The sequence below is a fragment of the Papio anubis genome, chromosome X (genome assembly GCF_008728515.1).
Source record: "Papio anubis isolate 15944 chromosome X, Panubis1.0, whole genome shotgun sequence".
NCBI classification, from domain to species: Eukaryota; Metazoa; Chordata; class Mammalia; order Primates; family Cercopithecidae; genus Papio; species Papio anubis.
In genome coordinates, this window is record NC_044996.1 from 134,480,973 (window position 1) to 134,504,014 (window position 23,042).

Here is a 23,042-nt window from a genome sequence, read left to right on the forward strand (position 1 = left end):
AGCAAATCTGTTTTGTTTCATCTTTTGTTTAAAATATTTGAATTAATAAGAATTATTTTTCAACTTCAAGAAGTAGTACATAGAGCAATGCTGTCTGATAAAACTGAGTGGTGATGGAAATATTCTGTATCTCTGTTGTCCAGTATGGTAGCCATTAGCCTCATGTGACTACTTAGCACTTAAAATGTGTCTACAATGACTAAGGAATTGAATTTTAAGTTTTATTTAATTTTAATTTATTTACATTTAAATAGCCACATAGGACAGGGCTACCATATTTGACAGTGCAAGTATAGAGTATAATTACCAGTTAATGCATGTCTCTGGTTTGAAACATTCCACTGTATTATCACACTGCATATCTGAATTTTGATTTGGAAACTGTGGCTGAATGCTGGGATAGATTCCAGCTCTGCCAACAGGAAAGGAGTGGTGAGGAAAGCTGTTGGACAGCTAGCCAAGGATATTTGCCATGTTTGCCAGAGTATTTTGACTGTACTTCTGTCATAGTATTAACACCATTTGGACTTTTTAATCGTTATTTGTGGGCTTATTTTATCCCTTTGGTAGATTCTAGATTCCTTAAGGATGGGGCCTTACTATTTTCACCAGCACATGGAATAGTGCCTTGCCCTACAGTGTGCTTAATAAATATTGACTCAATTGATTAGAAGTGGTCCATGCCAATTGATTAAGCTTTTCTACCTTTAAAAAATTGAATCTAAATTCTTTAAAATCAAGTTATTTGTTTGAATATTGGCACCCTCCCAGTAAAGTTATGTTTATTCATTCCAGAAAATGATTAAGTGGCCTTAATCATAAAGGTACTGGAATAAAGTTACCATGGGTTTGTGCAATATAAACCCTGCAAAGACTGTTTACAATTCTGTGTGGGTGTAAGAAGAAAAAAGGATTCAAATATAAATATGAGTGGGAAAGAAAACTTGTTTTGAGTCCATTTTATGCATTTGTTAACATTTTGAAGACTATGCAGTACAATTTATCATCTTAAAGTTATGAGGTGAAAGAAATTACTTGTATTTAAAATCACTGCAATTCTCTATTTGAAGCTCCATTAATAACATTTTTTGGGGAAAACAAATTACTTGAATAACTTTAAATTCAGTACATTATTATGCATATCACATAATTTCATTTAAAAATCTTTTTCCATAGAGTGAGATCAAAAGACCAGATTTCGATTGCCAATGTGGTGTGAAGTATAAAGCCAGTGTTCCATGTCCTAATTTGTTTCATAATATAAACATTCTTCAAAAGTTTATATTTTTTAATGTAAAGAATTTTTCATATAAACTTCCCTTCATTTGGTTCAGGTTTTAGTTATTGTACATGTTCATAAATTTTCATTTTATCAACTGTTTTAACTGATGTTTAAACTTCATTTTTTAAAAAAGATTTGAGATAGTATAATTTAAATTTTTTCTAAAAATAAATATATTCCTTATTTGCTTGCCAAATGGTGAATTTGTATGACTAAATGAGCAGTTCCTACCTTATTCAAGAATACTCATTCCTAATATATCGTCTCAAATGATAGGAAAATTTAAGTTTCATTCAACACAAAGACATGAATGATTTTTAATGCATTTTATTGTCTGCTAATGGTACTTTTTTAGTTACAGAATTTGCTAAGTAAAGTGATTATAAGCAAAAATCATTGTGTTCTTGTGTCATTCCTGAAAGCAACTGAAGTATTCATTCCCCTCTCATATTCTGATCTTTTAATCCTGAAAAAAATAGCAAAAGAACAGTTAAAATAATTTACAAATGTTCCTAGTGAGTACCATTTACTATAACATGTCTGGCTTCAGTTTTGTCAAAACAATGTACAACCATTTAAGCTGAACTCTATAATTTCCAAAGTTTCTTTGTTATTTCGTTGTCATTAGATATTAGGTGTCCATGAGGACTGCTTCCACCTTCAGGACACTTAAAGCCTATTATTTTATAATAAAATAACAATTGCTACCTTTTCGGGGAGTACTTCTTGCATGCCAGGCTCCAAGCTTATCATGCTATTTTGTTTTCCATAAAATTAACTCTAAGAAGTTATCAATGTTTATACTCAAATTTTACACAAAAAGAAACTGAGTTTTAAAGAGTTCAAACTGTCTTCCCAAAGTCACCTTTCCATAAATAGCTTTGTCAAGATGTGAGCACATTATAAACTTCATGGTGTTAATTATTAATAAAGAGATAAATAAATGCATTTTCTATGTACAGAGAAAACATGTGCCTTAGACTAAAATAGTCAATGATAGGCGCCAGATTACTTGGGATTCAATCAATTTTCAAAAAATTCTGCCCCATATTTTCCATAAACATGCTCACAATTATGAAGCCATTTATGACATATATTATGATTTTTTAAATTCAGAAACTACGATATTTATAATTGGATAGAGGGTTGAAAATAATCTGATTTTGTCATTTTTCCCCATTTAAAAGAAAATAAAACACCCATACATTTGAAGTGACTTTCACAATACTGCCTTCTCTTTGAGCGCAAAGCCACAACTGGAACCTATGTGTCCTAGCTTCTTATCCTGGTCATTTCCACCTCACTTCTCTCTTCTTCTCAGTGGCAAATCATCAATAACATGTATAAATTGGAATTACAGTTGGATACATATACATGATAGGATCACATAATCTCGTATACATAGAAGTAAGACTTTATGGAGGTAGATTAAGGTTGTTTTGTTGACTATTCCCATTCATTTGTAAGAGCTACCTGTAATGGAAGATTTCATGCTAAATTGCAGTAACTTCTTGCTAAAAGCTTAATCATCTGTAGAATCCCAGTACAGAAAAGGAATCTAACAGTATGTTTAGTTTAGCCTCCTCCAAGTTAGATTGAAAACTACTGGAAATGGGGAATCTTCCTATAGGTTTTTGAAGAGATTTCCTGTCTACCTTTTGTAACCTGTTCAGATATTTGCACTCTCAAAATTACCTGCTCCCTCTTTTCTTAAGCCTTCAGTGCAACTCTAGCCTATTCTTGCTAGTCAAACCTTGAAATATAAGGAAAACTGATATTCCCTTATACTGTTGCCTTTAACATTCATGGGGTTTAGTAATATATATTTCTATTAATGGGTTTTGGTAATATATATTCTGGTAGAAATTCAGTAATAGTAAAATTGAAACCTACCATAAAAACTGTGATCTTAATTACCAAGCCATTTAGATGAATTTGTTTTTAATATAAAGGTATAGCATATTGCTTGGACTAATAGAATTATAGACTTGTAACTACTACAACTCTAGACCCTTGGTTGTCAGAGACCTTAGAACTCTGGGACCTATTTTGCTGCACCATTTTAACAGGATTTGCATTGTAGTGGCTTCAAAATATACTCACCACTTCCTCCCGCTTGGTCTTGTCCGTTGATGGCCAAGCTTCCAGAGTCAGATCAGGAAGCATGGGAGGCAGGGGCTGCATGGGGAACATCGGAGGCAGAGGTGGCTGTGGCGGCAGGGGCTGCATGGGGTGCACAGGTGGCTGGGGCTGCATGGGCTGGTGAGGCTGTGGCTGAACAGGCTGGGGCTGGTAGGGCTGCTGGGCGGGCGGAGGGAGGTTTGGCTGGTGGTGTTGGGTTGGAGTCATGGAGTGTTGGCCAGGAACGGGCATCATTGGTTGCTGGGGGAGCACGGGCTGCTGAGCTGGCACCACTGGGATGTGGTGATGAGGCTGCAGGGTGTGAGTCGGGGGGTGCTGTTGGGACAGCACGGGGATGATTTGGTGGTGCAGCCATCCACCCATGGGCTCGTAACCATAGGAAGGGTACTGGTGAGAAACAGAGAGGCAGGTTTACCATTGGCTCAGGTGACTCCAACCAGAGAAGCAGCAGTGTTTTCTTTGCCATTATGGCTATAGGAGTATTTTATTCATTTTTCCTTTGCAAAAATTTGTAACTGTGTACACAGATATGATTTTTTACAAACTAAATTTCCCATTAATGTCTGTATGTGGAGTAGACATGATATTTCACTTAATATGGGAATTTTAATGCATGCCTAATATTTTCAGGGAATAAAGAACAAAATATCTACATACCGGTGGCCTTATGCTCTGGTACCACTTCAAAGGGGTAAGCACCTTAAGAGAAAAAGATATTAGAACCCATTTGATTTAATTTACTTTCATCCAATATAGAAACTCACTGATGCAGTATGAAATATAGACTCACTAATGCAGTCCTGTCAACATTGATAGCCTGAGAATGTGAGTTCTACAAAAGAAAGAAGAAGGTAAACATTTTTCGGGTGCTTCCTGTGTGTCAGGCACTGTGTTTACATCCATCACACACATTCTTCATCTTTTCTCATATGCTAGGAGGCAAGTATTATTACTCTCACTTTTTAGATAAGATCATGGGGAATTAAAGAGGTTCATTAACTTGACTGAGGTGACAAAAGGAGTAAATCTGTTTAATTCTGTAATTCCTGCTTTTCATTGTAAGAGCAAAACAAACACAAAATTATGACATAATAATATGACATGATGTTAATTTCATTTTTTTCTTTGATGTCACAATGGGAAAAAGAGAGGTGCAAACACTGTCCCTCATCCTGGAAACACAGATTTACTCATCAGATGTGTCAATCTTTTAGGCTTAACAGAAAATCTTGCCTCAAATTCTTATTAACATTTGTCTTCAGCTTTTATAAGTAAATAAACTCACAGATTGTTACCTGAACCTGTGAGAAAAGTAAGAATTTTATTCCTTTCTGAACAGTATATATACTTGGTTAGACTTAGGTTTGAGGATTCTTCATACAGTAATATGACATTTAATTGATACAAAAAAATTAGTAAACTTGCTCATATTATACTTGACAAAGTACTTTTCATATTCATTAAGTATATTATTCTCCAAACAATATTTTGATATATGGTTATTATAATTATTTCCTTTCTCCACATGAGGAAACCAGGGTTCCAGAAAGAGGAAATGATTTGCCCAAAGTCACACAGTTAGTAAGAGGTTGAGGAGAACCTCAAACCCAATGTCCAAAACTCATGCATTCCATTGTTCTGCAGAGTCTCTCCTATACCACTTAGTCACTAATATTTCAGCAGAGCCAAATGAGAGACACACATAGAGTGTGACTATCTTAGAATCAGGAGTTTTTGAGCTGGAAATAGTCTTAAATAACATCTTACCTAATCCTTACATTTTACTAGCTGGGATAGAACCAAGCTGGTCAGAGTTGACTTTTTGCCCTATCATGGAGCCTCCCTGAGTGGTGGTTCATGATGGGTAAGCTTACGGCCATATTTAGGAGGAGAGACTGAGTCAGAGTGGCCAGGCAGGAGGCTGCTGGGACGACACAGGCTTGAGGCCAACCATCAGAGCTTAAACTGGGAAGCTGGTGGTAGGAACTGTAAAATCAGGACCACTTGAGAAACATCTGGGATAAAGAATCAACACACTATTCTTTACAGAGCCCAGGGCATTGTTAACGCAAACAATGGTCAAAATTAGTAAAGAGAAAAATTACCTCATAGCTGAAGTTGATATAACCAGGGTGCCCAGGATGAGGTGGTAGCTTTTATAGGGAGGAGAGGAGGAGAATAGAAAGAGAGAGGAAAGGAGAGAGTGAAGGAAGAGAAGAGAGAGGAAGAGATTAAGTCAGTATGCAATTGTTCACATTAAAGGAGACTGAAGCTACTTTTAAAAAATCTATATAGTACAGAATATACTTGAGGTCTGTTTTTAGTTTGAACAACTGTGCTGTGTAGAAGAGGAGACCTCTTATTTTAAAGAGGTCCAAAACAGCTATATGACTGTTCCTGGGGTTATAGTCTTATGGTTGGAGACCTGGAAGCAGAAACCAGCACACATTTATTCTCCAGTGATCTTTGGACAACATCCCACTCCCACGCCCAGTGTTTTCGATGAATCCTACCCTATCCTGCCCAACAGTTTACTTGCTGATAAAACTCATCCCATATTGGGGAGAGAAGTGTGCTTCTTTTACACAATAAAGAAATATCAACAAGGAGAGAATTGTCTCACAAATGTTCCCTTGTAGATCAGGAGTTGGTCAAGTACTTTACGTATCAAAGGGATTTCTCATAATTGACATGCAAAGTAAACAACACATCCATACAACAAAAGAAGCCACAAAAGAAACCACAAGGTGGGAATTATTGACAAATGCCAGAACAAGATGGGTGGAGCAAAGTGGAAACATTATAAATCGCATGGAAAATGAAAGAGTTCATTTATGATGTTTAAGCCAATCTTTTTTTATTATTCTGCCAATGGTTTTATGGCAGAAAAATTTTAAAGTTAAAAATAAAAGGCCACCTGAATGATGATCTGAATCAGGACTGTCTATCCTCTCAAAAGTGGGGGCCAAGTGTCTGGTGCCTGTATTGTGGAACTCTGGTTGTTCCTGGGGTCCAGGGAGGAGAGACAGTCATGCAGAAAATCTCCCTCAGACATTGGCCTCTTTTAGGATTGGCTCTATTATATTCTTTAAAAATGCTCACATTTCATAGGAAGGTTTATTCACTCTCACCTGGATGTGAATGGTTTTAGTCAGGTTGTATGCCCTCTTGATCAATACCAGCTTAGAGAGTGGGAAAAGGGCTGAATTTGTAAGGCAGGGACCCCTGAAGAAACTAGGAATCGCTACAATTCAGGATTTCAGGAAGTCAGAGCACAGAATCTTGGTTTTCTGGGTGAGAGAGGAAGAGAGGAGGCAGGCGTGCAAGCTTGCTGGCTTCTGGTTGTATCAACTGCTCTTTATTCCACCAAAAAGCAGATGCAGCCTGCTTGGCATGCATGTGATCTAAGTTCTCTGTCCTTATGCACCTGTGTCCAGACAGAGTGGGTCTAATGTCCTGATCTTTAATACATTTGAATATAAAATATATCACTATGTATTGGGTATAGGCAGGATCCCAGGCAACCACAAAAAAAGCCATGTACTTATCAGATGTACCCAAAGAGGTGGGGCCTCTGAGAACAGGAAGATGGCTCAAAAAGTGGATTCCTAGCACAAAAGTCTTACCCCTTGAGGGGTAACAGCAGCAATATATGGAGGGCAGGAAGAGATTTGGAAACTTGAGAGGAATTGGGTTTTAGACAAAACTGGCATCTCTGTAATATTTGTCCAAAGCTGGTTAAGCACTTTCTGTGGAGACCTTTCAAGGGTCCCTTCCAAAAGCTTCCTCCATCTAGATGGGTGGTGATATTTACAAGCTAACAGTTCCAACAGAATCTCCTGGGGTGCTTATAAAAATGCGGAGTCCTGGGCCCCAGCCCAGCTGTACCATATCAGAATTTTTGGTAGAGGCATTTGAGAATCTGTCTTTTTAAAACAAGCTCCTGAAGTGTTTCTTCAACCCGGAGACGTATGAAGACATCTGATCTCATACTGTTTTAAACCCTAATTTCACCAACTGTGGGCAGATTTTTATTTTCAAGCTTGTGAAATTGGACAGACTTATGCAAGGGGTGTTTTACTCACAGGCATGGCAAAAGCTGCTCCCAGGAGGCAGGCAAATAAAATCCAGGTCCCCATTTCTTGATGGTTCTGAAATGTAAATCAACATCCACTTTTCTTATCTCTTCAGAAACATGGATGTAATGAATGCTCCATAAAACACACGTAATCTACATTAGTCTATTGCTAGTAAGAAGGATGGAGCCATTCTTTGTGAATTTACTTCAGTCATATGTGATTTCCAGCTCTCAGCTTGTTTCATTGTTTGTAGAGTCACAATAGTGACAAAGATGCATTTAATTTAGGTTGAGGGCTGAACAAGTTACAGGGACATGAATGATCTATCCTCATATGACTTTGCATGCCATTTTCCTATGCCCATACAGCCCATAGTCATAGAAGCTAAATGATATTTATAATTAATGATTAACAGAATAAAGTTGGCTCTAAAGGTTGGGAAGATCATCAAAGTGCACAGTATTTTATAATTTTAGAACAAGGAGGCACAGAAATGTCTCCTGCACAGTCTACCTGGGTACTGCTACTGTTAAAAGCAAGGACTAATCATTTGAGAAAATATGTTAATTTTCCAAGATAGTAGATTTTAGTTCCAGAAGTTCCTATCTATAGAACTTCAGGCAAGACCCTCCAGTAACATCTCTGAGCTCCAGATTGTGGAGCAAAAGATGTGGCTGAACTAACAGGAGAGGATAGTACTAATTTTATGTGATTTTTCAATGAATTTTGAATACTTTCTGCCTCAGAGGTTTCATTTTCTTTCAATGGAATCTTCGTTTTGTTTGATGTTTCTCTGTAATTATTCTATAAATAAGACCCTTGGGACATTAATCAAAACAGGTCATTCTAAAATGTGCACATTGATTTGTGGCACAAATTATTGACTAACTTGGAAAACTGTCAGAAGAAAGACCTTAAATTTTGTATAGGAAGTGAATATTACATGTAATTATGCTGCCTATGAAAAGTACACTGATTTTCTAACTCCTAAATTTGTTGTTGTTTTTTCTTTGTTTGTCTGGGTTAATGAGAAAAATCACGTCATTGATGGTTCTATTTTATGTAATTAAATAAAAAGCTTTTCAAAGTAGTAGATCACAGCCTGTGAAAGTATTATTTTTACTTTAAGTGATAATTAACTAAAATAAATATTTTACTGTGAAATGTGGCCCAAGAAAGAGCTTTGGAATTAAACAAGCACTTTGTTGCATTATAAAGTAAAAAAAAAAAAAAAAAAAAAAATCATTTCGGTAATCAGAGTCTAATTTAATTATGGGCCAACTAAAAAGTAACTATTGATGGCATATAGTATTAGAAATGTAGAATACATTTGTATCTTTTAAAAGAAATTCAGAGAAAGAAATAAGCACAATAAAAAGGATATCAAATTATAAATAAAATCCACATACCTTTGAATGTATTCAGTGCAAGTTTCTGTTTGAAACTCAGGGATGCTTGATCCTTTAGATTTCTTCCAACTACGAGCTCAATTTATATCATTCATGGCATCTATAACAACCAATCCGGTTTCTAAAGGAAAAATGTGTTGAGTATAACTAAAAATCCCTGTATCATGATTTTTTAGAAGCTATGATCAGACATAAGGCTGTATGTTGTGATTAGTGCATATGGAATCTTTCATTACGGGCAATAATAGGTTTAACAGGCAAAGAGTTTCATCAGGCTATTTTGAAGTCAGCAAATTAGTTGACTGCACATGTTGATATATTCAGATTTATTTTTAAGAAGCTCCTCTGCCGTCGTCTTTTCCTCGGTTCTAGCAAACAACATTGTTCTTTACAAAAATCAAGCTAGGTGGTTGAGATTCTCTAGTGTAATCTGGATATCCTCCAGGATTTTTGCAGCCCTTTCAGATCAGGATAAATTGATTCAAATTCCCATTTGGGTAAAAACCCAAAGCTCTCTCTAGTATCTCTCTGAGGAATTACAATTTTGGGATCACCACTGCTCTACTTTCTGCTTCCATTGAAGGTATTTTTCTCTGTTCCCTGTGGCTGCTCCTTTATCACCACTCTGGTGTCCACCAAAACAGGGGACAAAGCCCCTTCTCGTCCCCATCCTGAAACCGATCTACCATAAAAACAATCAGGAACTTAAGGTTCTTGCAGTAGCAAAACTTTTACTGATGATCTATACTACAAGGCAAGGAGTGCACACCAGACAGCACATTTAAAAATAAATTTTGTTTTTTACAAACAAACTCATGTCACAGGGGATGTTGTCCTTTCCCTCCCATCTCACAGAGCAACTTGGCCTCTCAGTATGGCCTCCCTTCTTTGCCCACATTCTTCTGGCCCAATCCCACTTTCTCATACAGGCAAACCCAAATTCCTCTCTATTTTCCAGAGCCTCTTAACTGTCTGGCTAGCTACTTTGTTTCCATGTTCTCAGCAGCCTCTCCTTTCCCTAAGCAATAACCAAAGCTATTCACTTTCTAAAAGAAACTCTGATCATATACCTATTAAATTCATGTGTGGTTTACCCCTCTACCTTGGTATAACACATGGGGTTTTTTCTTTTATTCTGGAATTTGATTAGATTGATCTAATTGAGCAAATTTGTAATTAGTGACAGGAGCTAACTGACGAGTCGTCCATCAATATTAGATCAACAAAGGAGGTACTGAATATCTACCCAGATACAGTTGATGCTATACCTGGATCTCTTTGAATACTCAAGTAATATTTATAAAGTTTGTACATATACATATATGTTTATATGTATATATACAAATTACTTAGCCTGTCTGAGCCTCAATTTCCTGATATGTAGAATGGGAATAATAACAGAACCTAGCTCAGGGAATTAGTGTGAAAAGTAGATGACCGACATCTCTGGGGAAATGGAAGACTATTTATTACTCTCCCCAACCCTGTCAGCTGGCATACAGTAAATGTTAAAAGAATGCTAATAAACAAGATTCCAAGATGATCTTTGGGGATAAATCAGTAGGGATGAACATTGCAAAGAAAGGTAAGACCTTCCAATCAGGGAGAGAGAGATTGCAAAGAAGGAAGTGGAAGATTGTAACAGGTAAAATGTATACATGAAAAGAAACATAGAATATGATTCTAAAAGCCACATGTCCTCAGGATTTGCATTTATTTATGAATATATTTATTGGTGAATTTTTTATCAGAGACAAGAAGGATTCCCTTTGAAAGAAGTCGGAAAATGGACCTTAGGAGGATTGGCAGGGGTGTACAGCAAGGTGGTAAGGGAGAGGATGGAAAATGTGGGTCACATTATGTTCACTTTCAATCTTTTTCCCACATTTTATATAATTACATATACTGGAGTGCCTGAAAGGACTCAGGATATTTTTTTTCTACAAAGTTGTGGGTAATCTCTACTAATGAAGGCAATGATGAATTACTAGTGGCCTTGTAGTTTTAGAAAGATTGATCTTAACACTTTTTCTCACCTTTTAAGAATGAAAGGATGATATATTTGGCCATAATGATCAACAGGATGCTTCCTTAATGTGGCGTTAATTCCTCTGAACCACTGAATAGTGAGTTACCGCTAATTCCCCATGGACAGTTGAACAAGCTTTGATGGCCGATTCCATAGAAATAATTGATTTTCCCCTACTGCATATCCTGAGTCATAGGACAGTAAAATAATGGATCTGTGTTTGAAATCTCTTCCACTAATTTAGGCCCCACTTACACAGCTTAAAAATTGCTGAATGTTTTTGAGGAAAATGAAATTTCAATTGAAATATTTTTCCTATAAGTAATTATTTTATTTATGAATAAATTGACTGCATAAAATAGTTCTTTTGTCATTTTTTGTAGTAGGTATTCTTTTTCTTGACTCGCAACCCAGTACATTTTGCTGTTCTCACAATGCTTATGCTAGCAACTTCCCCGCTTCTAATTTGCTGCTTCTAATTTATAGTATGCTAGAAAGTCATATGCCCAAGCTTGTTAAAGTATGGATGAACTGAAAGTAAAGGAACACTCTAAGTGGGGCTGGCCTGGGAGGGCCTCACCTGTGAGAAAACCAAATGAATTTCGGTTTTGTGACACTTATTTTTGACTGCTGGGAGGGTGTTTGTTTTGGAGTTCCTCTCCACTGGCTTACTGCCTGGGTTTCAACAGCACTTGGGGTATGAGGGTGGTCTTTGGATAAGTCAGGTATTATGAGTTTGAAAAGCCTTTCCTATCATCTATAAGAGTTCAACTCTTGAGTCTTCTTTTAAAGCATCCCCAGGGTTGTCCAATATTCTAGAATAATTTCAACAGTGAGTCTTCTTAAGTAGCTGGAGCCAAAGTTGGCTTTTAAATATTTTCTCTGTAGATGTTTACTTATAAGAAAACATCATTCTCTAGGATATTTGTTTTTTTTTGCTGGGGTAGAGTTGGAGTTGTATGATCTTCAGATCTTAGGCAAAAAAACCACTGATGAATCCCAATATACATTGTAACTTTGACTCCATTGCAACCCTTAGAAATCACGTATTGTGTCTTATACATTCTTGGGTGCTCCTTGGTACCTAGAAAAAGCTCTTATACAAAGTAGGTGCTAGATAAATGTGTTGATTAATTAATGAAAATGTAGAAAAGTGTTCCATGACATTGTAAATATAGAAAATGTGGATTCTGAAAGAAATCCTACAGTGATTTAGATGGACCTTTTTAATAGCTAAGATGGATAATTCAGCATCGCTGTCAACTGCTCCTGTGGATTTTTGTGCAAATGACCTCTGATAAGTACCTGAAAAGGGAGACGCTGTAAAAGTGCTAGGATCTATCATCCTAACATTCTCATTACATTTGGCTCTGACCCTCTTAGTTCAAATTATAATATACTCCAAGCAAATACACTATGATAGATAAATTTGTGGGGTTTTTTTTCTTTTTTCTTTTCTTTTCTTTCTTTTTGTGTCTATCCAAATCCTTCACATCTCAGCTCACTGCAATCTCTGCCTCCCGGGTTCCAGTGATTCTCCTGCCTCAGCCTCCTGAGTAGCTGGCATTACAGGCACATGCCACCATGCCCAGCTACTTTTTATATTTATATTTTTAGTAGAGACAGGGTTTCACCATGTTGGCCAGGATGGTCTCGATCTCCTGACCTCATGATCTGCCTGCCTCGGCCTCCCAAAGTGCTGGGATTACAGGCACGAGCCACTGCGCTTGGCCTATGAAGTAACATTTAAAACAAAATATCTACCAATAGTGGGGCTGGTTCAAATTGATTATGGCACAAATAGCATTCAAGATGAGGATGACACTCTGTATTTGTCAACATAAAAAGATGTTGGTGACACATTGTTAAGTGGAAAAATAGGTTTTTTAAAGTCCCCTTCTCTAATTTTTTTCTCCCTCCCTCCCTGCTCTCCCTTTTCTCCATTTGGGGAGCTATTCATCAAAAGACTAACAGTAGTTATCTAGGGACTCCTTGAAAATCTCTGGGTAGCCAAGGTTTAAATTTATTTCTTTTAAATAATCTGTGAATGCAACAAATGCAGGGGAAATATAAGAAGTTTGGAGTATGATATTTCTCATTCATGTTCAGCAAGAGAGATGAGTAAGTGATAGTGCTACTTGCATAGGCTCTGGGTATATCCAATGTTCATTCTTAGGGGGAAAAAAGGTTGAACGTAAAATCCAAGACAAAAAAAAAAAAAAACAAAAAACATGATTTTTTAAAGTGAGAGAGCCCTTTTAAATCATGAGTAGGAAATATTTTAATAATATAAACATTCACAGTAAGAGTTCATACAACTTGTAATTTGAAAATTCCATAGGTATTTGCTAAATATCAGGTGGAACAATTTTCAACAAGGGAAATTATATGCAGTTGAAAAGTGTGTTGTTTGGATTATAATTAACTGGTAACTGTCAGGAGTGAAAATGGTACATCTGTGTTAAAAGAGGTAGGACAGTAATGTAAAAACAAGCATTTTTATTCCTGTTTATTGGGTAAAATACACCAAAGTAAATTCAACTTTCCTGCTGAGGTTCAGTGGAGACATACACAGATTAGTAGTTTTTAAAAATATTGTTCAATCATAAAATGGAATGAAGCACTGATGCATACAACAACATGGATGAACCTTGAAAACATTACATTCAGTGAAGGAAGCCAGTCATAAAATACCATATACTGTATGATTCTATAGGAAATGCCAAGAATAGGCAAAATCCATAGAAACAGAAAGTAGATTCATGGTTGCCAGGGGTTGAGGGAAGCGGGAAATGGGGAGTTATTGCTAATGAGCACCAGCTTTCTTTTTGTGATGATAGAAATGTTCTGGAGTTAGATAGTGGTGGTGGTTGCACAATCTTGTCAATGTACTAAAAGTCACTCAATTGTACACTTTAAAGTGGTGACTCTTATGGTATGTGAACTATATCTTAATTTTTTAAAAGACACATATTAACAAATATATATGGTATGGTATCAGCCCTCAAAACATTTACAGCCTTTATACATTATGTAAAATATAGATACATAAAAGGCTAAACACAGTGTAATGCTACAGAACAATAGTGTAAGGGTTGCCCCATGATGATAAAGTTGATGATGACAACTATGATGAAGATGAAACTAACCTTTATTGCCAGCCATGGTTCTAAGCATTTTACATGTTTAAATGTTTATTGGTCACCTCCCGCATGCCGGGTATATTCTAGGTTTATGTTTTACATCAGTGATTAAAACACACAAAGACTCCTACTCGCAGTCTCACAGAAAGCAACTATGAACAACGGATATAATAAGTACAGCAGAAGAAGAGAAAGCCTATGGAAAAGGAGTAAGTAGAGCAGCTAAGAAGGATTAGAAGTACTGAGTTGCACATTTCAATAGGGTGGTCAGTTTTAAACAATTTCTTGAAGAAGATGAGGTGTTCACCTGAGCATCTCTGGGATCAGCACAAAGGCACCAGCATGGAAATGGCCCAGTGTGTTAGCTAGCTGGCAGGAACCCAGTACTGTTGGTGTGGTGCAAGGTGGAGGGCATAAGAGGAGCTGAAGGCCAAAAGGTGACATCTTCTCATGCTTCCATGATCTTAGCAATTAAATGTAGAATTCCTTGCCTAAAATAATTCTATTGTTCATTGTGTGCCAGGGGCTTCAGGGTTTGGAGATGTGAAGGATTTGGATAGACACAGAGGCCATTTCCTCATAGGGTTGAGTCATTGGAAGTAAGAGAAATGGGAATGGGCAGAGCATGCTTGGTGTGCAGAAAAAGACCAGCTAGGAGGCAGCAGAGGTTTTAGGTAGAAAAATGGCAATGGCAGATGGCTGTTGGGAACAGAGAGACCCTGAATGTTGGACAGGGAAATCCACTTGTGTCCCCTCTGCAGTGGCAAAGCACTGAGCATTTGTATCCACTGTCCTTGCTTGCTAGGGTTTCTACAAGAAAGTTCATCTGGAAGCTCAGACTTGTGTCAAGAATGAGAAAGTAGAAACACAAAGCAATCAGATGACTTGGCTGTCTTCACATCACATTGAAAGCCAGAGCAGATGCAAGACCCCTGGGCTTTGGCCCTGGCTCAGACACTATTCACCCACTTGCTCACAGATGAATGAGGCATATCTCAGGGCCCCAGATAAAACGATAACATTATGAGAACAACTGGAAATAGATAAGTTCGTAAAAATAAAGACCATAATGTTTTTTCTGTGAAATATAAGGTTGCATTCAAAAACTGTTACCAGAGAATATTCTCCAGAGAAACCTACAGCTATTCAAAACTGCTCTACAATATAAGCTTTTGTTTAGTAAGAAATAAAAGCTAGTTAATGAAAGGTCTATAAAAATGATTTGCTGGGGGCGAGCAAGATGGCCTAATAGAACAGCTCCAGTCTCCAACTCCCAGCCAGCCACACAGAAGACCGGGTGATTTCTGCATTTTCAACTGGAGGTACTGTTCATCTCACTGGGGAGCGCCGGATCTATCGGTGCTTTCGGTCAGCTGCTGCAGCCCCACCAGCGAAAGGAAGCAGGGCCAGGCATCGCCACCTGGGAAGCGCTAAGGGGAAGGGAATCCCTTTTCCTAGCCAGGGAACTGAGACACACAACACCTGGAAAAATCGGGTAACTCCCACCCCAATATTGCACTTTTGCTAAACAGGCACACCAGGAGATCATATCCCACACCTGGCCGGGAGTGGCCCATCGCCCACGGAGCCTCCCTCATTGCCAGTACGCAGTCTGTGATTCACCGGGGAGGGGCGCCCGGCCTACGCTGAGGCTTGGCAGGTAAAACAGCTGCTGGGAAGCTCCAACTGCGGAGTCACGCAGCTCAAGGAAACCTGCCTGGTTCTGTGACTCCACCTCTGGGGAGCTACGGGCACAACACAACAACAACAACAACAACAACAAAGCAGCAGAAAACTCTGCAGACGCAAACGCACTCTGTCTGACAGCTTTGAAGAGAGCAGTGGATCTCCCAACACGGAGGCAAGCTGTGATCTGAGAACGGACAGACTGCCTGCTCAAGGGGCTGGGTCCCTGACCCCGAGTAGCCTAACTGAGACACATCCCCACTAGGGCAGTCTGACACCCCACACCTCACAGGGGTGGAGTATACCCTGAGAGGAAGCTTCCAAAGCAAGAATCAGACAGGTACACTCGCTGTTCAGAAATATTCTCTATCTTCTGCAGCCTCTGCTGATACCCAGGCAAACAGGGTCTGGAGGGACCTCAAGCACCTAACAGCTCCTACAGCTGAGGGTCCTGACTGTTAGAAGAAAACTATCAAACAGGAAGGACATCACACCAAAACCCCATCAGCATACATCACCATCATCAAAGACCAGAGGCAGATAAACCACAAAGATGGGGAAAAAGCAGGGCAGAAAGCTGGAAATTCAAAAATAAGAGCACATCTCCTCGCAAAGCGAGCGGCAGCTCATCGCCAGCAACGGATCAAAGCTGGATCGAAAATGACTTTGACGAAAGATGAGAAGAAGGCTTCAGTCCATCAAATTCTTAGAGCTAAAGGAGGAACTCACGCACTCCAGCCGCGAAAGAAACTAAAAATCTTGAAAAAAGTGGAAGAATTGGACGGGTTAGACTAATTAATGCAGAGAAGGTCATAAACGTAAATGAAAGAGATGAAAACCATGACACGAAATAATGACAAATGCACACAAGCTTCAGTAACCGACTCTCGGACCAACTGGAAGAAAGAGTATCAGCGATTGAGGATCAAATGAATGAAATGAAGCGGTGAAGAGAAACCAAAAGAAAAGAAGAAAAAGAAATGAACAAAGCTCTGCAAGATGTATGGGATTATGTAAAAAGACCAAATTCGCCTGATTGGGGTGCCTGAAAGTGAGGGGGAAAATGGAACCAAGTTGGAAAACACTCTTCAGGATATTATCATCCAGGAGAACTTCCAACTCTAGGGCAGGCCAACATTCAAATCCAGGAAATACAGAGAATCCACAAAGATACCCTATAAAAGAGCAACCCAAGACACATAATTGCCAGATTCACCAAAGTTGAAATGAAGGAAAAATCTTAAGGGCAGCCAGAGAGAAAGGTCGGGTTACCCACAAAGGGAAGCCCATCAGACTCACAGCAGACTGGCAGAAACTCCAAGCCAGAAGAGATATTCAACATTCTTAAAGAAAAGAATTTTAAACCCAGAATTTCCTATCCAGCCAAACTAAGTTTCATAAGTGAAGGAGAAATAAACTTTACAGATAAGCAAATGCTTAGAGATTTTGTCACCACTAGGCCTGCCTTACAAGAGACCCTGAAGGAAGCACTCAACATGGAAAGGAACAACCGTACCAGCCATTGCAAAACATAAAATGTAAAGACCATCGAGGCTAGGAAGAAACTGCATCAACTAACGAGCAAAATAACCAGTTAATATCATACGGCAGGATCAAGTTCACACATAACAATCTTAACTCTTTAAATGTAAATGGACTAAATGCTCCAATGAAAAGCACACAGACTGGCAAACTGGATAAAGAGTCAAGACTCCATCAGTCTGCTGTATCTAGGAGACCCATCTCATTACCTAGAGACATACATAGGCCCGGCAAATAAAGGGATGGAGGAAGATTTTACCAAGCAAATGGAGAACAAAAAAGCAGGGTTGTAATCCTAGTCTCTGATAAAACAGACTTTTAAACCATCAAAGATCAAAAGAGACAAAGAAGGCCATTACATAATGGTCAAGGGATCAATTCAACAGGAAGAGCTAACTATCCTAAATATATATGCACCCAATACAGGAGCAATCTAGATTCATACAAAGCAAGTCCAGGAGACTTACAAAGAGACTTAGACTCCCATACAATAATAATGGGAGACACTCCACTGCCCAACATTAGACAGATCAACGAGACAGAAAAGTTAACAAGGATGTCCAGGAATTGAACTCATCTCGCAGCAAGCAGACCTAATAGACATCTATATAGAACTCTCCACCCCAAATCAACAGAATATACATTCTTCAGCACCACATCGTGACTTTACTCCAAAAATTCCATCTCATATAATTGGAAGTAAAGCACTCCTCAGCAAATGTACAAGAACAGAAATTATAACAAACTGTCTCTCAGACTCACAGTGCAATCAAACTAGAACCTGTGACCAAGAAACCTCAAATCAAACCAAGGCTCAACTACATGGAAACTGGAACAACCTGCTCCTGAATGACTACTACATCATCAATGCAATGAAGGCAGAAATAAAGATGTCTTTGAAACCAATGAGAACAAAGATGATACCTCAGAATCTCTGGGACACATTTTAAAGCAGTGTGCAGAGGGAAATTTATAGCACTAAATGCCCACAAGAGAAAGCAGGAAAGATCGCACTGACACTCTAACATCGCAATTAAAAGAACTAGGAGAAGCAAGAGCAAACACATTCCAAAGCTAGCAGAAGGCAAGAAATAACTAAGATCAGAGCAGAACTGAAGGAGATAGAGACATCAAAACCTCCAAAAATCAATGAATCCAGGAGTTGGTTTTGGAAAGATCAACAAAATTGACAGACCACTAGCAAGACTAATAAAGAAGAAAAGAGAAGAATCAAATCGACGAATTAAAAAATGATAAAGGGATATCACCACCGACCCCACAGAAATACAAACTACCATCAGAGAATAACAAGCAAACACCTCTACGCAACAAACTGAAAAACCTAGAAGAAATGGATAATTTCCTGACACTTTACACTCTTCCAAGACTAAACCAGGAAGAAGTTGAATCCCTGAATAGACCAATAGTAGGCTCTGGAAATTGAGGCAATAATTAATAGCCTACCAACCTCAAAAAAAAAGTCCAATCTACGGATTCACAGCTGAATTCTCTACCAGAGGTATAAGGAGGAGTTGGTACTATCTCTAAACCATTCAATCATTAGAAAAAGATGTAATAACTCATTTTATGAGTGCCACACTCATCCTGATACCAAAAGCCTGGGCAGAGACATTGAACAGAAAAAGAGAATTTTAGACTTCAATATCCCTTTATTTTAAACATCGATGCAAAAATCCTCAATAAAATACTGGCAAACCGATTCAACAACACATCAAAAAGTTATCCACCATGATCAAGTGGGCTTCATCCCTGGGATGCAAGGCTGGTTCAACATTCGCGAATCAATAAACATAATCCAGCATATAAACAGAACCAAAGACAAGAACCACATGATTATCTCTAATAGATGCAGAAAAGGCTTTGGACAAAAATTCAACAGCCCTTCACATGTTCCACCAATAAATTAACGCATTATGGAACGCACTTCAAAATAATAAGAGCTATTTATGACAAACCCATTGTTACCATCATACTGAATGGGCAAAACTGGAAAAATTCCCTTTGAAAACTGGCACAAGACAGGGATGCCCCTCTCACCACTCCATTCAACATAGTGTTGGTGTTCTGGCTAGGGCAATTAGGCAAGAGAAAGAAATCAGGGGTATTCAGTTAGGAAAAGAAGAAGTCAAATTGTCCCTGCTTCGCAGATGCATACTACTGTATATTTAGAAAACCCCCATTGTTCTGTACCAAAATCTCCTTAAGCTGATAAGCAACTTCCAGCAAAGTCTCAGGATACAAAATTAATGTGTGCAAAAATCACAAGCATTCTATAATCAATAACAGACAAACACAGAGCCAAATCATGAATGAACTTCCATTCACAATTGCTTCCAAAGAGAATCAAATACCTAGGAATCCAATCCAAGGGATGTAAAGGACTCTTCAAGGAGAACTACAAACCACTGCTCACTGTGGAAGTAAAAAAGAGGACACAAACAAACAAACATACCATGCTCATGGATAGGAAGAATCAATATCAGAAAAATGGCCATATACTGCCCAAGGTACTTATAGATCCAATGCCATCCCCATCAAGCTACCAATGAGTTTCTTCACAGAATTGGAAAAACTGTTTTAAAGTTCATATGGAACCAAAAAAGAGCCCTCAGATCTCCAAGACAATCCTAAGTCAAAAGAACAAAGCTGGAGGCATCGCCACCTGGACTTCAAACTATACTACAAGGCTACAGTACAAAACAGCATGGTACTGGTACCAAAACAGATATAGACCAATGGAACAGAACAGAGTCCCTCAGAATAATACCACACATCTGCTGCGCCATCTGATCTTGGATGACCTGAGAAAACAAGAAATGGGAAAGGATTCCCCATTAATAAATGGTGCTGGGGAAATTGGCTGTGCCGCTAAGTAGAAAGCTGAAACTGGATCCTTTCCTTACTCCTTATAATGAAAATTCATCCAGACATTTAGACTTAAATGTTAGACCTAATACCATAAAAACTTCTAGAGGAAACCTAGGTAGTACCACTTCAGACATAGGCATGGGCAAAGACTTCATGTCTAAAACACCAAAAGCAACGGCAGCAAAAGCCAAAATTGACAAATGTGGGATCTAATTAAACTAAAGAGCTTCTGCACAGCAAAAGAAACTACCATCAGAGTGAACAGAAACCTACAGAATGGGGAGAACATTTTGCAATCTACTCATCTGACAAAGGGCTAATATCCAGAACCTACAAAGAACTCCAACAAATTTACAAGAAAACAAACAAACCTATCAAAAGTGGCAAAGGATATGAACAGACATTTCAAAAAGATAATACCCATGCGCCAACAGACATATGAAAAAAATGTCATCATCACTGGCCATCAGAGAAATGCAGCAAATCAAAACCATAATGAGATACCATCTCACACCAAGTTAGAATACATCATTCAAAAAGTCAGGAAACAACAAAGCTGGAGAGGATGTGGAGAAATAGGAACACTTTACACTGCTGGTGGATTGTAAACTAGTTCAACCCATTATGGAAAACAGTATGGCGACTCAAGGATCTAAACGATACCATATGACCCAGCTATCCCACACTGGGATATACCCAAAGGATTATAAATTATGCTGCTATAAAGACACATGCACACGTGATAAGCTTATTGCAGCACTATTCACAATAGCAAAGACTTGAATCAACCCAAATGTCCATCAGTGACAGATTGATTAAGAAAATGTGGCACATATACACCATGGAATACCATGTAACATAAAAGGATGAGTTTGGCGCCCTCTTGTAGGGACATGGATGCAGCTGAACCATCATTCTTAGCAAACTATCACAAGAACAGAAAACCAAACACCGCATGTTCTCACTCATAGGTGGAACTGAACAAATCCAGATCACTCTGGACTCAGGAAGGGAACATCACACACCGGGGCCTATCATGGGGAGGTGGAGGGAGGGGAGGGATTGGTGATTGGGAGCATACTCATAATGACGAGTTGATGGTGCAGATTATGCGGTGAGAGAGGAGGTTTAAACTCGACAGTTATACTAATAAAAATTCTACAACTTAAAGTATAATAATAATAAATAAATTAAAAAAAAATAAAAAAAAAAAAAAAAAAAAAAAATGATTTAATAACTTTATTAATACATAAGCACCACATACTATAGTGCCTCTACGCGGTTGAAAGGGTACACTTGGAGCGGGTTTTAGTATATATATTTTTATTATAATTTTAAGTTCTAGGCGTTGCTGTGCACAACGTGCAGGTTTGTTACATGTGTATACTTGAGCCATGTTGGTGTGCTGCACCCATCAACTCGTCAGCACCCATCAACTCGTCCAAGTTTGCCACCATCACCATAGTCTAGTTCTAGAGCATTTTCATCACTTGAAAAGAAATCCCATACCCAGTAACAGTCAATTCCCATTCCCCTCCCCTTAGCCCTAGACAACTACCAATCTATTTCCTGTCTCTATGGATTTGCTTGTTTGGGACATTTCATAGAAATAGAGTCATACAACATATGGTTGGAAAATGGGTCTCTGAGAACCTCTACATAAAGGTTTCTCAGTGTTAGCACTCTTGGCATTTGGGGCCAGATAATTCTTTGCTGCGGGATGTTTAGCAGCATCCCTGGCCTCCACCTTCTAGGTGTTAGCAGCAGCCACCCTCCCTCTTAAGTTGTGACTAACCAAAAGTGTCTCCAGACATCACATATGTTTGGTGGGGAATGAGGGGGCAAATTCGCCCCCAGTTGAAACCCACAGATTGACAGTTACCTAAGAACTGAGCCGGGTGTAGGATTGTATAAAGTGAGGTGGGTGCCTGGACCCAGGGTGCTGTTGTGGAAAGACAACTATTTCAGGGTCTGTGAAGGTTCAAACTTTGTACCCTGAGTTCCAAAACTCTGTGATTCGTTTTAGAAAATAGGAAAGAGATGACTAGGGGCAAGAGGCACAACTGTTATTTAGATGAAGTTATTGTTCAAACAATAGCTGGTGGGAAAAAACACTCATTTTTTCGGTCACTAAAAAAGATAGAGGGTGATGGGTGCACCAAAATCTCACAAATCACCACTAAAGAACTTACTCATGTAACCAAATATCACCTGTTCCCCAAAAACCTATGGAAATAAAAAGAAATTTTAAAAGATAGAAATCATTTTTAAAAATTAAATAGTATATGCCAGTGGTCTTTATCTTCCTTATAAAGGACTGGAATAATGGTGTCAATAATTCAAAAAGTGTCTAAATTTGGATTTGGGCTGTTTTATGTTACAACAGTAAGAATTAATGGTTCTCAAAGAGTCTTACTTAAGTCAGCTTTAACATTACTCTGCAGACTATAAACACCCCTTGAACAGCAAAAGGAAGCATGAAATTTGATTTATACCGTAGGTAACAAAAACAAGTGGGCAATCACAGTATGATCATACCCTACTAATCTTAGTCTCAGGAATGGAGGAAAAAGAGGCAGCAATTTCAGAACGTATAAGTGTGACCTCTTTTCTTTTCAGAATTGTGTAAGTAAAGGAAGCTCTCATCCTCCCTGGTAAATCCATTTGTAAATAAATGGGCTAAAGAAATCATGACTATGATCCTTTCTAGTTCTTAGGATCTGTCCTGCTCAGAGTGGGAATCACAAAGTGATTGCGGTAGTAACTGGTATCTTTGTTTTTCTCAGTTTAAAGGAAGCGTTCTCTCAAACTACCTTAGACTGTGCAGCCTTGACCCTCTAG

The 23,042-nt window shown here is 38.4% G+C and overlaps 2 protein-coding genes across 7 annotated transcripts in view; one reads left to right on the forward strand and one right to left on the reverse strand.

Annotated features, from left to right (window-relative positions):
• The window catches only part of ARHGAP6 (Rho GTPase activating protein 6), a 597,687-nt gene that overhangs the window by 425,544 nt on the left and 149,101 nt on the right, over window positions 1-23,042 (forward strand). The window lies entirely within an intron of this gene.
• AMELX (amelogenin X-linked) lies at window positions 1,594-9,033 on the reverse strand. 2 transcript variants are annotated; one of them, XM_021932606.2, is made up of 6 exons: window positions 8,913-9,033; window positions 7,510-7,575; window positions 5,530-5,577; window positions 4,082-4,123; window positions 3,386-3,811; window positions 1,594-1,748 (listed from the first exon to the last, which is right to left on the reverse strand). In XM_021932606.2, exons 2-6 carry the CDS (start codon window positions 7,561-7,563, stop codon window positions 1,743-1,745), a joined length of 576 nt encoding a protein of 191 aa, XP_021788298.1. In that variant the 5' UTR covers window positions 7,564-7,575; window positions 8,913-9,033; the 3' UTR covers window positions 1,594-1,742. The 2 variants fall into 2 exon arrangements, with proteins under 2 accessions (XP_021788298.1, XP_021788296.1); XM_021932604.2 differs by lacking the exon at window positions 1,594-1,748 and having other exon boundaries at window positions 3,308-3,811.

Bases quoted from the DNA above. Each gene is read 5' to 3' on its own strand.
- AMELX (XM_021932604.2), bottom strand. From the start codon at position 7,563: ATGGGGACCTGGATTTTATTTGCCTGCCTCCTGGGAGCAGCTTTTGCC. The intron at 5,578-7,509 runs GTGAGTAAAACA...TCCCTATAAAAG, and splicing joins GAGCAGCTTTTGCCATGCCT to CTACCACCTCATCCTGGGCA. The intron at 3,812-4,081 runs GTATGTAGATAT...GTTTCTCACCAG, and splicing joins ACCAGAGCATAAGGCCACCG to TACCCTTCCTATGGTTACGA.